The sequence below is a fragment of the Anomalospiza imberbis genome, chromosome Z (assembly GCF_031753505.1).
Source record: "Anomalospiza imberbis isolate Cuckoo-Finch-1a 21T00152 chromosome Z, ASM3175350v1, whole genome shotgun sequence".
Taxonomy (NCBI): domain Eukaryota; kingdom Metazoa; phylum Chordata; class Aves; order Passeriformes; family Viduidae; genus Anomalospiza; species Anomalospiza imberbis.
Genome location: NC_089721.1, coordinates 64,087,026 through 64,103,323, shown reverse-complemented (window position 1 = coordinate 64,103,323; position 16,298 = coordinate 64,087,026). Strand labels below are relative to the sequence as shown.

At 34.7% G+C, this 16,298-nt stretch overlaps 1 protein-coding gene across 4 annotated transcripts in view; it reads right to left on the bottom strand.

The window, feature by feature from the left end:
- Nucleotides 1-906: 906 nt before the first annotated feature.
- Nucleotides 907-16,298, bottom strand: part of AUH (AU RNA binding methylglutaconyl-CoA hydratase) — a 106,960-nt gene continuing 91,568 nt past the window's right edge. Inside the window, exons 7-10 of one of the 4 annotated variants that reach the window (XM_068175739.1) lie at nucleotides 6,120-6,232; nucleotides 4,822-4,872; nucleotides 2,993-3,040; nucleotides 907-2,094 (exon numbers count right to left, since the gene is read on the bottom strand). In XM_068175739.1, coding sequence (XP_068031840.1) covers nucleotides 2,017-2,094; nucleotides 2,993-3,040; nucleotides 4,822-4,872; nucleotides 6,120-6,232 — 290 coding nt within the window. In that variant the 3' untranslated portion in view covers nucleotides 907-2,016. Of the gene's footprint in view, nucleotides 2,095-2,992; nucleotides 3,041-4,821; nucleotides 4,873-6,119; nucleotides 6,308-16,298 lie in introns of those variants that run through there. The other 3 variants (XM_068175738.1, XR_010994219.1, XR_010994222.1) reach the window with 3 other exon arrangements.

Below are 16,298 nucleotides of genomic sequence, written 5' to 3'. Positions count from 1 at the left end.
TTTTGTTACAAATAACCCTCTCACGGAAGCAGAGTTCTAATACTACTATTAATTATGAGCACTGCAGCCATCATAACATGTTGCTTAATAAATGAGATAGTAAGTGGTTAACACATCTTTTGCTAAAATATTGTTCCTCCAGAATTAGTTCAACATCACTCTAAAGAGCCTTTAAAAACTGTCCTACTGATACTCACTTGGTAATACTATTCAAACTGTTCACTTCAAAGATGGAAGTCAAATTGCTATGATATGACAATATCTTCTCCTGAGAAAAAGAATGCAGAGACCACTGTGACAGTAAAATTATTTTCTGAGATCAAAACTGCTACTTAAAAGCATGAATCTATACAGTCATACGCCACAGTATTTAAAGTTATTAGACGTTTTTAAATAAACATTCACAGAAGCTACTTAATCAGTGCTTGGTAGAAACAGAGACAGCTCAATAACCACAACATATATCAAAGTTAAGCAACTGAAACCCATCAGCAAATGCTTAATATTTTTTTTCCGATTAACATAATTATTTTGTAGTCAGTAAAAATGAAAATGACATGATAGCATTTCAAAAACATGAGAAAATGACCCTTTAGGCTTTATACAACTACCAAAACAAGTACCAATATTTTATTTGCAAATTATTGTGAAAGAAATGATTGACTCAGCAAGTTTACCAGTCAACAAAGTGTGAGCTCTACCAGTCATAATCAATTTACATGTAATGCTATGTCTAAATATGAATTTAAATGAGTTCTTGTCTTTTCATGTTGATGAGCTGCTTTATCATCATAGATATGGACAGTGACCATAGCTAACATTGCAGAAACAGCAAAGTGTGCACAAGTTTCATGAGCCAATGGTAACCCAACACAAATAAATTTGTTTTCATATAAAAAGACAGCCTTGGACTGCTAAGCCATGTTTATTTTCCAGTCAAATTAACAAAAATACTTTCTACGAGGTTATTTCCAGACATTTGCTGTATATGCTGCATCCACTTCAATAACACAGTATGAATCACAAGTTTTCTTACCTTGAAACTTACTGAATTTCTCTTGCAATGCATGAAAAGAACTCTGAGGCCAACACAAAATAAAGAACTTTTCAACATTTTCCCTGCTGTATATAAATATACATTCATAAAACTAGCAAAAGGAATATTCTGGAGATTAAGATAATTCTAGGTTCTATTACAGCACATTGGTCATATCCCCGCACAACCATCTTTAGTACAATCATCAAAAATTTAAAATAACTGGGGCAAATGAAATAAAGCTCCATTACAGTGCTGATCAGATGATATGTTGGAAAAATGCAAGACAAAGACAGGTTTAACATACAAGAATATATAATTAAAGGCTGGCCTTGAAATGTCTTCATTTAATACAATTAAATGAATATAATGGCAACAACTTTATCAAAAGGACACCATTAAGTGCTAAAGTGAATTTCATTTTGCTTAGGATAAAGTAACATAAACAAAGCTCAGCATTTTCTAAATTATAATCCTTTTCATTTCCCCTAGCTTTATTAATAATATAGATATTCTGATAGAATACTCAAATATAATTTTTACTGATATACAGAATCATTTAAATGCATATTTGGTACAATTTCTTATTTTTGGTGTTCAGTAGTTGCTATTGTTTTGATAAAATGATATAGCAGATTTATGCTTAACATCACAGATACATTTTGTCTATGTAAAGAATTACAGAGTTTTTTCAATTGTGGAATGGTATGTTTCATACATGTGAAATCTTAAAAATGCTGCACGAACCTGTGACTTTGGCATTACACAGATCAACCATCAGAAACTGTAATGAGCATGAGCTGACACACATTTCTACCTTGGCTTCGTACAAGTATGGACACATTCAAAATGTTGTAATATCTGTATGATTTGCTGTTGCTTTGGTGATTGTGATATTCCAGGTGTGGATGCAAAGTGCACCTTAATGGTCCTCATAGAAGTACTTTTATCCCCCTGTATTTTAAAGGCATCAGATTCTTTTATTCTCCCTTGTAGCGCGGAGGTCTTTTCTCCTTAAATGCAAGAAGGCCTTCAATTCTATCTTTTGTTGGGATAGTCTGCAATGAACAGAGTAACAATTCATTACTGACACCAAAAATAATACCGAGAAAAATATTTTCATAAAATCTTAGTTCTTCAATGCATCCAAGATGCATCAGAAAAACTATAATACAACGGAAAAATTAAAACTATATCGTCAGATATAGGAATGTTTCAGACACTGCAAGGGCATGACAAAAGGCTGATGAAAGGGTGGAGAAGGAGAGTACCTTTTCTTCAAGCAGATGAGTTTAAAAAAATCTGTAGGGTTTGAGGTTTGTTGTGGTATTTTTTTTGGGGGGGGAGGGGGCGTAGGGAGAGGAGAAAGTGGAGTTTGAGTTTCTTGGGGTTTTTTTTGTTGGGTCAGTTTTGGGTTTTTGAGAGGGGGAAAAAGGTTAATAATCTGATTACCACATCTTAAATAAGAATATAATGCTAATGCTTCTATTTCCATCATAAAAATCTTGTCTCAAAGTCCAAGAACATATAATCCCAAACATCATTCCCATGTTTCACTGGCAAAGAGGTTTGTCTCAAATTTTTATTGGTTAGCATATATGCCATTAGCACACATGTTAGTGAAGTGTCCCTTGTGTAATTTCACGTTAAACCAAAACAAAGCAAAAGCAAGGCAGTCCTTGGACTGGCATGGTAGTGTATGACTGGCTAGGTATATGACTAGTACTGCTTCAGTACCTTCACCCTAACAGTACTGGTACAGATGTCTCCCGAACTACACCTCCTCCCTTAAATTCCTTACAAAATCAGACCAAGTAGATGGAAGTTTAAATAAAATGCCTAAAAGTTTGCAGAAGAAATCACAAAGCAATTTCTAGTTAAATTTCTGCATGTTTCATAACAGGCATCAACAAAGCCTGTTTTCTGTGTTTTCTTCATGTAATCATATTTACATACCTGAGCATAACAAGCTTCTTCAATTGCTAAACCTGTTACTAAGTCGACCTGAGGAAAACAATACAATGGTTTTTACAAGAATTTTAAAATTTATTATATATTATTTATAATATATAAATCACAGCTCACAGCTAACATAAATATTGTGTTTTGATATGCCACATATTAAAATACTTCTGCAAAGTTCTTCTACACTACTTCAATATGGAAATGCTACACTGACATATGGTAAGAGTGGTTATTTTTGTAACAGACTCCTGATTTAGCCATACAACTAGCATGCACTACACTCAAAAAATGTCTGCTCTTTACTATGAGTCATCTGGTTAGGTAAAAACCATTAGCTACCTGCACATTTATAATAATTTCATTTACTACAGAGGAAAAGATGCACTGTATGATTATGTAAAACAATACAATTATGTAAAACAATTTCTGAAACAGTGTATCTTCAAAATGTCATATAAGAACAGGATAGCATGCCACAAATCCAAGTTCACAAAGATTTAGAACAGAAAAATAAAGAGTCCTGCATCATCATCGTCATCATCATCAATTTTTAAAACATTTAGTTTCTTTGTGAGCTGTCCTGAATAGTTGAAAAGGCTGAATTTTGGCCTCACTATTTCTCCATCTGTCTTAAGCACCAGATGCTACAGCATTCACTAACTCTCCACTAGACTACTGGAAGGACTATGGCTATGCACCACAAGCAGTTTTCAAGGGAAGATAAGTTATAGCATAAGTTATCAAAGGAACCCTGAAGAAATCTGTGAAGTCTGTGCCATGGTAGTTTTGTAACAACAGCTGGGATAACCATTTGGCTTGATTGGTTTTGATATAGTAGATCTTGTCTTGAGCCTCAAGACTGAACTAGAGATGATCATTCAGAGTCCATCTAACCCAATCATCCCTAATTCTATAAACACCATTATTTTGACCTTTCAATCCACTCTATCTGGTAGTCAGATAACTTAGCTTGTAGTATTTTGAACCTTGGATATTGAAATAAATCTCAAATTCCACCATTACTTGCTGTGGAAACCTAACATAGTCTGTGCAATGGCATCTGAGTTTGATTCTCAGGCCACCACTTACTGGTGTTATGCTTTGCTGAGCTCACTAGTTGCTTTTGTGACTTTTAAGAAAAAAGGACAAATTCATCTTGGATTCAGATGCTGTACGTGGTATGATCCTCTTTCCCTTGTACCAGATGGAGCTACAAGGTGTCTTGGTGAAGAGCCTGACTTTAGAAATGAACAGGCCTGCTGAACTCAGCATTAGGATATGTACACCTAAAGTAAAACACATGTCCAGAGAGGATTTTAAATGAGCTTTAGAGCCAGGTCAATAGTGTTGCAATGGAGTGGCAATCAGAATCAAACATGAAATCAGGTTCCAGGTACAATTTTAACACTAACTACTACTGAACTATTAAAAAAAAAAAAGAATATGTCCTTCAGCCTTTAACTTTATTAGTTAGTAAACACTGAGAGCTTGACAAACTTAACAGAGTATGACTTTGATCATCTTTCCCACCTGAGATTTGACACACAATTTGTTCATAGTAATTTATGCTTACTTTCTACTATTAATAATTAGCAGAGTACACTAGTCTTGAGGTTACTAAGCCTGTTACAGAAATCAGCATCTCAGGAGTCTGAGATTTAAAAAATTACATTTCATTCTTTAGAAAGTTTTGACCAAAAAGACTTTGAAAGACTACACAATGATATAATAAAAACAGTTCTAGAAAAAGAATTTCACCGCAGTACAACTGTTGCCAACCTGACTTCCAGCCTACTGTCATGGACAGCACAGATCCTTACCTCCATTCCCTGATTGATAGCCAGTTTCGCAACTCTCATTGCTACTGGTCCCTAAAATGAGAGAAAAAGTTTATTGACATGTCATCAAAACCTGCAAGATTTGTAATTGAAGAGTCTGCACATCAATAATCTTATATTAGGACCATCTAGACTTCGGACTTTTGTTAAATTTACAGTATATAAGTCATAAACCCTAGTTTTTATCATTATAGTAGACATTGCTTCTAAACTGATAGTTTGAATATTAAGAAAAAGTAAAATATACTATTTTCAAAAGAACCTAATTATTGTGTTTGGTTTATGTTTCAAAGGTGCTGAGTGTGTCCACATTTGTCAAGCTTTATCAATTTCCTTCAAAACAAGGCTCAGAATGGCCACTTTAAGATACATCATTATAGGTCGTTGCAAGGTCCCTCCTATATCCTACTATTGCACAATGGAGAAATGTGAAAATACGTAATCATGAAATAAAATTAACTGATGCAGGCTTCAAACGTACAGTATGCTATTGCAAAGCCTGTTCCGGTCAAGTGATGACACTCTTGTGAGTGGCTGAGATTCCCAGTAAGCAGAGGGATTCCCACACTCGCCTGCCAGTTTGCTGCAGAACTGCAAGACATCTTTGGGAATCATCTCAGTACTGTGCCTATCCATCAGCATCAGCTTCTGGATATTCAGGACTACTGATATGGGAAAACCCAAATGCTTATAAGGCAGTACTAATAAGAAGTTGCAACCATCAATCAACTTTCCAGAACTTTTACTGTACTTTTGATTGTCTTTCTATCAAGGTGCTCAAGACACAAATAACCACCAATAAATGCCATACCTAAGCTATAACATTTTACATTTCCAATGAAAAAATTTAGCTGTTACACTTGTGATCCAATAAACTAGTTCACTAGTTCTGCCTCCTATGAATTTTCTACCCAGGATCTTTTTGCCTCTGTTCTGAGGAGTTCCACTGCAACAAAGTAATCTATTAAAATATATAATTGCTATACTAAAAAATACAACCTGTATAATTTTTTTTTCTTGTTTAGAAGTTGAAAGCCAGCATATATAATGAAAACACAGACCAGATCATGGCAAAAGACTGATGGAGGTTTTATCCTTCACTATGAATTAATTACCAAATAACATTATTCAATGCAAGAGAGAAAAATTCTGATTACTTGCTACATAATTAGCATGGCTTTTTGATACATATGTTTGTGACAGTTCTCTTTAATAAAGCTGCTTCTTTTTCAGATTATTTGGTAAAAACTAAAAAACGAAATAAAAATAATTTGTTATACCTGAGGTAAGAATTCTCTTGCCAGAGCTAATGCTCTTCTGTATGCAGCATCCCCTGCTTCATTCTGTTCTACCACATGGCTAATCAATCCTATTGATTTTGCTTCCTCACCATCTACAATGCGTGCAGAGAAGATTAATTCTTTTGCCAATGACACTCCAATTGTGCGAGGTAATCTTTGTGTCCCCCCTAGAGTTTGTAAAAAGACAAAATACAAATATTAGTTTCCCATGTATCTATACCACAAATGTAGATGCCTTGCCCATTTTAAGTATTTTCATTTTAAATTCCATAAACAATTACATAGACATACAGAAATTCAACTAGTACAAATGCATTATTAAGTACTTTCTTCAGTTTTTCACACTACATCTAAATTGAAATCAATTGCACTGTTTCTTAGAAAGACATGTAAATAACTGACTATAGGTACTATTAATAGAGATTCTGTTCTATTACAGACAAGTTACCTTACTTGTATCAGCCAAAAGCTGAACAAAATCTACTTGACGGTAATTAACATATCCAAACCCTCTGTTTCTTTTTAACACTATATATTTTAATGATATAAATCACCCCTTCCAAAGATATAAATATACCTTAACAAGTCCATTCTAAAATTTGCACTATAGGGACAATATTAACATGTAAACTAAACTAAAAGAACTACTAGACAAGGTCTCTAAGAAGCCATGGTTTTGCCTTGTCTTACTCCCGTATAATTGATGCAACCTTAAAGTGTGAATACAAAAACTAAGGAAGAACAAGGACAGGTGCAGATCAGCAGAGAAAAGCATCTAACTTTATAACAGTTAGCATTTTTAGCACATTAAAAACTTCTTTGATGAAGTTATGAGCATTTTCAGAAGGTCAATAAGCAGTAACTACATTAACCAGAAATGAAGATTGCTTAGCTGGACTAACAATTAACTTTTGAGAACTAACAAACAATGAGAATGTGGGAATAATCGTTCTGAAAATGAAAGATGTAGATTTAAATCACTGAAGCACATCTTTATGAATTAAGACAGTGGAAATGGCCTTTATCCAGGAAAAAGGATTTTGAAAATCACAAAATCTACCATTTTGACATGGATCTGAAACAAATACTTAATTTATACGAAGTCTGTAAGCAAAAATTTCTTTCCAAATAGTTATTTCTGCAAAAGTATGCTAATATATTTAAATGCAAATATATGTACATATGCAAGAGGAATATTTAAAGGAGTTGTTCAAAGTGGGGTGGTATAACACTGTGCAAATGTGTGTTCAACTAACAAAATATTTTAATTTCTACTACATAATGTGGACTAAACCACCAGTATTTAATCCAAACCATTCAGTTCTCTTACTGATCTTTCCTGAAAATACTTTCAATGTATTATGTGATAAATAAACTGACTGGAAACAAACTAAGTTTTTGTGATTTAATGATTCAGCTTTCAACTAGTACTTTTCTGAAGCACAACCTTCAGTACTACTGTATTCTTTTCTGTAAAATCAGATCTGCCTTTGAACACCTTATAAAATACAAAATTGTAGATGATTTGGAGAATTTCTGCCTTATGCCTTTCTAGAATAGTATAACATGATGGCCTATAACAAAAACTGAGTTACATTTTCCAGGCAAAAACTAGAGGAATAAAAAAAATATTATAACAAATAAAATAAAATTTGTAGAACAAAAGCATTAGTAAATACAAATAATGTGATATTCTCTATGATCCTGCAGTGCCTGAGGGGATTTTATCAAGTCAGACTTAATGGTCAAGGGCAACAGATATTAAATAGATTCTGCTAATTCTGCTAATTTCTAAAGCTAGCCAGTGATAGTGCTAGGGGTAAAACTTTGCTACCAGCACAATTTAGAGACATTTTTAAGAAAGAGGCAAGGGATGCACATATGTGAAAGTAACCCCACACTGGATCCCGAAAAACACTACAAACCCTGAAGCATAAGCCTTCCCTTCAGCCTTGGCTTGCCTCACTGGTGACATTCATGGAGAATGACTAAAGCTGTATGTATCAATTTTATATCAGACCAGCATGCCAGAAAAATGTGAGCTGTGTTTTCAAGAAACTCACTGCTTCTGATACTGAGCTGTTCACCACCACCACCCCTACCAAACATTTATTGGATTTTTTATTTAAACACTGAATGTCTTTTAATTTCTCATCCAAATAAGCTGTCACACTAATCAACATCTATTCTTATATAAATTTTAAGCACACATTGGAATATAGCAAATGTCTACCTTATTCTCCTTAAGAATATTTTAGTCACAAATTATTCTTTTCACAGCAGCCATGGAATCTAGAAATGCGTCCAGTTTGGCTTTTGATTAAAGAAAACTATTTGTCCAAATCATAAGACCTGAAACCATATGATGCTGTGTTTACTGACTCTGCATCTCCTGCTTCTTTCTTGTATGTATTCTTAGTATTTTTCTTTCTTTAATTATCTGCCCCTTCCTTTACTGTTTTATCTCTTCTATTACTGCTTTACCAGGAAATGCTGAAAACAAAGTTTCATTGAGCAACAATATTTCATAACTTTGACCAAACAATGGATATGTTGAAGCATGAAATAGTCTTTATAGATAAAAAAAAAAAACAAAACTGTTCTTGCCAGTGTCTTACACAATAATGATTAAAGAGCAAAAAAAAAAAAAACCCAAAAAAAGCAGACTATAGTTGTTTGGCTGCCTCCTACACTGAAAAGCCATTAAGCAGAGGAGCATACTCTTTGATTAATATTTACAGAACAGAAGCCAACAGTTCACGGCATCAATCATATATATTCAGTAGTAGGGGTAAAAAACTTGCACACACAAAAGCTATAAGACCAAATTAATCAAATGCAAACAATACACTATAATACATCCAACACACTGAAGTTGCATCCATTTATGAAGAAAAGATGGAGTATGCCACAGATAGACATTCTGTTTTGGTAATACACAAAGAACACATAGTGTCTGCCAACTATAATCAGAGCTAAAGGAAGTAACACCCAGTCTTCAAAGACGTTACTTAATCAAGGCATTTCATCCAAATGTAGTGCAGAATTTGATGGGAGAATAGTTGTTTCATCTTCACAAATTTAATGACATGTTATTTCAAGGACTAGTGATCTGGTATTACTCACTGTGCTGATAAAAGTATTTAACATACAGTTGCAATGTAAATGTATGCTTACCTGAAATGGTATAGAGTCAATGTTGTAATAATTGTACATTATTTCATATTTAAAGTTTGTTTACTGTGAAAAGACACAGTAAACAAAAGACTGCTAATTTCTGGTACAAAAACTATTAAATAGTGTTTTTTTTAATTTAACAAATAGTTGATTTTGTATGAATATTTATTTACTATGAGTAATTCATCATTTACAAAATATGTACACAACTGGTTTGAATTAAGGGAATTACGTGATAAATGCCCAAGAGTATATGCAACAAGATGAAGCAACCAGCTTACTGGAAATAGAGTCATCATTCTACAGTCAGTAGTTTCTCATAGCTGATGGCACTGTCAAAACATATTGGAAAAAATCGTGTTCTGACAAAAAAAATCCAAAATTTAATTCAATAATAATCCTGTTTACTAAATCAAGTAAAAACCAGTCTTCCTATCCTATCCTATCCTATCCTATCCTGTCCTGTCCTGTCCTGTCCTGTCCTGTCCTGTCCTGTCCTTTGTTTGATTCACAGCAGATGAATTTAATTGACAAATTTATAGCTTTCTTCTTTTAAAGAGTACTGTGCACATCTTATATTTTATTAATAATCAGTGGTAATACCAAAATCAGTCATCCACAAACCTTCTTGTGGTTCTTGAAGTAAAATGTATCCTTGTGATTTTTTTGGTAGAAAACTCTAAAAAGATTTTTCACTCTTCCATCAAAACTCATAAAAATATGGAAAGCAGAAAGCTACTGTTTATAATAGTGAATCCTCAACAATGTAAATCCATAAAAAACCTAATATGGATAAAATTATTATTTTAGTATAACACTTTTCAGTCATGTTATGTCCTATTTTAAAAACCTCTGTTACAAACATAGCTTCCACTTTTAAAGTACCTGCCATCTGTTGCTAAGTTAAGAAGTTTTCAAAATACAAAACATACTAGAGGTCTAAACACTGTACCTAGATAACATTTAACACCGATTTTCCAACAGACTATTTCCAAGATTAGGTCTTGATCCTGAGAAGTTGTATATGCTTTAGTTAATTTAAATCCAGGTATAAATCTTCATGGGCTCAGGCATCCCCAGTTTTATCTCAGAAGAAAACATGAAGAGCCCTTCTCCAGCACAAACCAGAGAACCGACTTACAACCAGAACCAGCTTAGACTGGGAAAGACATCCATAAAGATGCAAAAAGATGGCAGGGTGAAAACGTGATGGGGAAGAAAAGAAACAAAACACTATTTCTGTAAGACAAAAAAAAGCACTGAAATGACAATGAGCAGGCGGTAGGTAAGGCCACTCTTATATACGGCCATGTAAGTCGTTGTTTGGAAGAAGACTGGAGATCTGAGGAAAGAATGAGACAGTGGCCTGAGGCTGCCTCAGAGGTTGCACCAGTGTGTGTATTAACTAAGGAAAGAAGTTTTTTGAGCAAAATTTCATAGTAGAGGTTGCCCAAAGGGCTCACACAAGTCTGGCTTGTCAGTCAAGCCAAAGAAAGCTCCACATGCATGTCAGACACAATCTCCCTAGCTGAGGTCCAAGAGGCAGGACAACTTGCTGTCTATGCCAGCATGGCTGTGGCAAACCCCATCTCCAAAACAGCCCACTTAATTTGCAAATCAGTCCTTAACTTTCACAATCTGTTCTATTCATCTGCATCTGTGGACTGGTTTATTTAAAAACCTATCTGAAAAATACCTAAACCAAACCAGCATGTGTGGGTGGCTTGAAGATGACAGCTTAAATCAGAAGAATGCAGTACTTGGCTTGAAGATGTATCAATGCTTAAGATGCATGAGAGGAAGTGTAAATATACGTTAAGAATTCACTAGCAGTTAAATAATTACAGCTTTTGTACTGAAAGATGACATGGTCATGTAAATTAGAAAAACTAATTTATTCTCAAAATAAGTAATTGTCTTGTAGATTGAGAAAATAGAAGATGGTTTCCTAGCAGATGGCTGCATACGTGAAATGGATGGAACCAAAGAAATGCATTTGGAACCCAAAGTTTATAAAAAGGACTCCACTTCAAAAGGGTTTCTGCACCTGGCAGAAGGAGCTCACTCCACATTTCACTCACAAACATGGTACAAACAACTCCACTGTCAGACAAAACATTGTTTGAGAAGCACAGATCTGTGTTATTCCCCATGGACTCCCAGGACTTGCGGCTCCAAGCAAAGCTAATGCACATGTTGACAATATTATTTGGTTTTAAACCGAAATTAATTGAGAAAAAAAAGAGAGAAATGCCAAAGACTGTTCATCTACTTATTAACTTTCACTTAAGTGTACACAAGTGCAACAAGCATGAGCACACAGTAAGACCACGTGCCTTCCTATTACTCCATATAGGAGCTTGCTATTTTGTTTGATGATGCAATTAGTCACCTTAAACAAAATTCAGAAGTAGAAACACATTAAAACATAAGTCTTCTTGCTGCAGATAGATATTAATGGCCCATAAGAAGGCATTTTCCAGTTTCAAAATTACACCCACAGATTTATGAAGTCATTACTCAGCTGTAACAACAGGTAGGAGGTTTAGACCGGTGCTGCACTGTATGATCATACTTCATAAATCATGTGGGATTTATGTGTAATATTAAGTAAGAACTTTTATTTAACTTGTATTTTAAACAAATAATTTTACTAGTCCATATTCTTATTAAAAAAACAGACAAAGCAAAAAACAGACTAATAAATCTGAAGTCTTAACTGCTTAAAAGCAAGTGTCTTGAACGTTTTCCTCACTTGCGTGCTCTTCTTACAGAAGTCTTCCATTTTATTCTTCCACACAGCAAAGAAATCTCCTAAGCCGCCCAACCAATTCCTATTCCTTAACTCTATTCTTTCTCCCATCCTGACTACTATTAAATTAATCTGCTTTCACCTCTTCCAGAGTAATGGGTTTTTAAGAATTGATGTCTGAAATTATTCATCCCTGAAATTCTGTGACTTGAGCAGCACTAAAGAAAGAAGAATTGGTAGCTAATACGATGGAAGCTAAGGGAAAAAGTCAATGAGACAGCAGGAGGACACAGTCTCACCTGGTTCAGCCACCAAATCCCAAGAAGGTAGAGCACTCTCTCTACTGATAAATATATGCAAAATTAACTTGTACATACAACGCACATCTTTCATCTTAAGTTAAATGTACTCCCAGCAGAGGAAGCATACACTACAGCTATACTGCAGCTAGTACTTAGGCTATAACCTAGTATCTACAACAATTTGGCGGTGGCTTTGAAAACAGAGATTCTACAAGAAAACTGGCCAAATCCTTCAATACTGGCATGCATTAATATAGCAATATGCAATGCAAAAAGGAAACTCTTCCATAAATTGGACTATGAGATACATTGGTATCAACATTTCAGTTTAAAGCCAGTTCCTGTGCAACAGTGAACCTACTCCAATAAGCACAAACTGGTATTGTAACACTTAATTGTCTGGGACTACTCAAACATTTTTCCTTAACTTCAGCTCTTCCATCACTTTCTTCATATTTTTAATTCTTGAAAAAAAAAAACCCAGAAATCAGTATGTGAGAGAAAATCAACAAATAGACTAAATAAGCAATTATTCCGAGTCGTCATCTGTCAGATGGTTACAACACTACAGGAATGAAATACATTAAGAAAATACCTTCTATGTTCCTCTTGCCTGCTGCTGTGACATACCAATACAGGACAGAAGTCACTGTATTTATGGTTTTAGCATGCAATGCAACATGTGCAATGGCAAGTCTTTCCCCCAGTGATGAAGAAACTAGTGCTAATTATATTCTTCTGTCACCCACTCAAGCACATGTGAGTTGGATTTAATGGACCTTTATGGTTTTAAGGATCAACAAATTAGGCACTAATTTTGCTTTCTTTACATCCTACATCCAAATTCCAGGAAGAAAGACATTAGGGGCTATATAGGCATGAGGTAATGAAGAAATGAACCCATATCAACAGCAAGAGCTAGAATAGCTGACCTGCATCTGTGGGGCCCTGCACTGTACTTATTAAAAAACTTAAAAATATATTTAAATTAATATAAGTAATTAAGAATAGTTCGTATAAAAAACAAGATAGGGAACATCACTCATTTCTGACTAGCTGGCTTCATCCTGCTCTTCAGGCAGGACTGTTCTGAAGTGAGCAGAGCCCACTGCTGAAAACTTTGTGCTTCTACTTGTGGCTACAGCCCAGCTGCTGGCTCCTAGTTTCTGGATCTCTCAGGGCACTCCTACATGCAGATCCTTTGACCCTTTTCTGGCAGCAATCCATCTGCTTGACTAAAGATTCAGTGCTAGAGCACTCCCAAATCCTCAGCAGGTTAGGAACATTTTACTGGAGTCTGGAGACATCAAAAGCTCTCTTACTGCTTAAGTCCTTCAGAGAACACATGGCATTTGAGCAATAAACTAAAAAAAAAATCTTTAAATAAAGGACACTTTTCTCTTGAAATCTGAAGAGAATCATGGAATCTTTGAGGAAAGAAAAAAAGACAAGCCTTGTAAGAGTCCATTAGCCTGCAAGGCCAGAAATTTGATGAGCAAGTATGAACCCACATCACCTTCTTGGCCTCAGTCTCTTTTCTCTTTCTTTCTCAGATAAAATGGTATTTTTTAACAGACCTGCTACTTTTGTTTCATTTTAAGCCTGTGATGTGTTTCACCCTAGTTAATGCCAGCCTTCTTCCCTATCCAGACTCAGCTGTAACATTTATTCTTCTTGGAAGTAGACCACTGAAACAGCTCAGAAATTGAAAGCATTTATCACACCTCCATTTTTAATCCTAGTCAAACAGGATTGTATCTTATGTGCACATGTAATTGAAGGTCACCCAGAGAGCTGTAGGTGTTTTGTGGAGCTATCTGGTGAAATACCAAAAGTAAGATAAGCTTGCAATGTGTTAGCATGCCTTTTTACGTTACAAAACATAAATATTATTTAAGACATAGCTCTCTCAGTCTCTCTCATCTATTTCCTTGTCATACGTCTCTATTTCTTTAGGTGTTTTTAAGATTCTAAAACAACATTTCTGGTGAAACAAAAAACCAAAAAATTAATCTGATACAAAACATTATAGTTTTACAACTGTTTTCGGTTGACAATTAAGTGGAGGCATTGAACTGAACCCTCCAAATGTTAATAGTCCTACCTACACCTGAGAAAAACTTACTAAAGTGAATTTATCCCTCCCTTCTAGCCTGTTGCTTGTATTCAAGCCACGTACTAATTCATACCAGTGAGAACTTGTGTGAATAAAATCCCGGTTTTTATAATAATAAATAAATATAATAATTTAATAATATAATACTAATAAAATATAATTAATAAAAATCAGACCATTAATGTGACAGTGATCTTACATGGTACTCACACTGAATGTGTGGAGTATCCTCGAACAGAAGCAATTTTAATTTTTTTCCGCAGATAATTGCCCAGCCCTGGTAATAAGTATGTCCTCTCCTTATTGGTTCATAACAGAACAGAGGGCTAGGTGCAGCTCTGAGCTCAGGCTGCTACGTTTGAATCCCACAATCTCACCCGCCTTCGACTAAACACAGTCATGATCCCCTACAATAGTCTGGCTTAGGTCCCTAAATATGAGAGCAATGGTGTTTTCTTGCAAACATGCTGAATGGGAAAGAAACAACTCAAAAATTAAGAAACGTTTTCTGCAAATACAAACTACACACAACTGATGCTCAAGGCACACAGAAAGGAAGGCAGGGTATGGGGCAAAAGACATTTTTGAAGAAAAAACACTGGGAAATTGAGGGTAGGGAATAAGCCTGAAATTGCAGGGAGTTAAAATAGATGACTGTAATAGGAAGAAAAATTTTCAGTGACCCTGTACAGAGCTTCTAAATGTCTCCTTTTTGTGAAAGATCATCACTCTATTTCCTTTTTTCCTAGGCAAATAAGGTTTCCTTTAGCTTGGTTGTTTTCTAGAAATGTCTAGAAAAAAAGTCCTAGGAACATCCAAATTCCTTCTGGCCAATAAATATGTCTCATCATTCTGCATAGTCAAGGAAGCCAAGAAGCTATGAGGACCACATAAGGCCCAAGACAAGAGGAGAATTTCACTCTATTCATAATGAACTAAGAAACTCAGTCAGGTATTCTTCATATTAGCATATTGAACTAAAAGGTCAAAATTAAACTAACTTTCTTCATCCTTTTTAGTTTAGATAAATCAAGTTTCAAAGTAGTTATTCATATTTCTTGATGCTCAGATGCAAAATAATATCAAAATATGCACCAGTCTCGGCTTCTGAAAGACTGAATTCTTAAAACACTGATGTCTATGTCAAGTACGTTGCACTCTGTTCCAGTTTTCTTTACAGTTTCACAAAACTGCCAGAGCAAGAATTAGCTTAGAATTACTCAAGAGAAAAATTAGATTAACTTAGCCATCTGATTAACACTGTCTTCTCAGATCTCAATTTCTTATTAAAATAAAAATAATATTAATATAGAGTTGTTAGCATAAAGTTACAAAGGATTAACCGCTTTTGTTTTGATGATAAAAAATGGAGGTAAAGAATGAAGGACAGGAATCTACAATTTCTGGAATTCAGAGATTTGCAATAGTTGGCTCAAAGAAATCTCCAGAGCCAGAAAGCTTCTGTGAAATAATTGAGGAAACAGTACTCCATAAATCATTTTGTTCAGCTTGTTTTGTGGTGAACTAACTTGTGCAGCTGTTCTTCTGAGGCAGACTACACAATCGCCATTTCATTTGCTGAATTTTCTGTATGCTGAAGAAAAATGCCAGACATAAGAGTGAATTCATTAGGAGTTTGGAAACTATTTTTCTTTCTCATAGAATACAGTCATAAATGAATATGAAATGGAAATAATTAGACTCTATACTCTTATTCAGTAATGACAGATCTTCAAATAAGTAATCTATTCAATTAAAACAGAGCTACACAATTCATACTAATATAAAAGATATATTTTTAATTTCCTTCA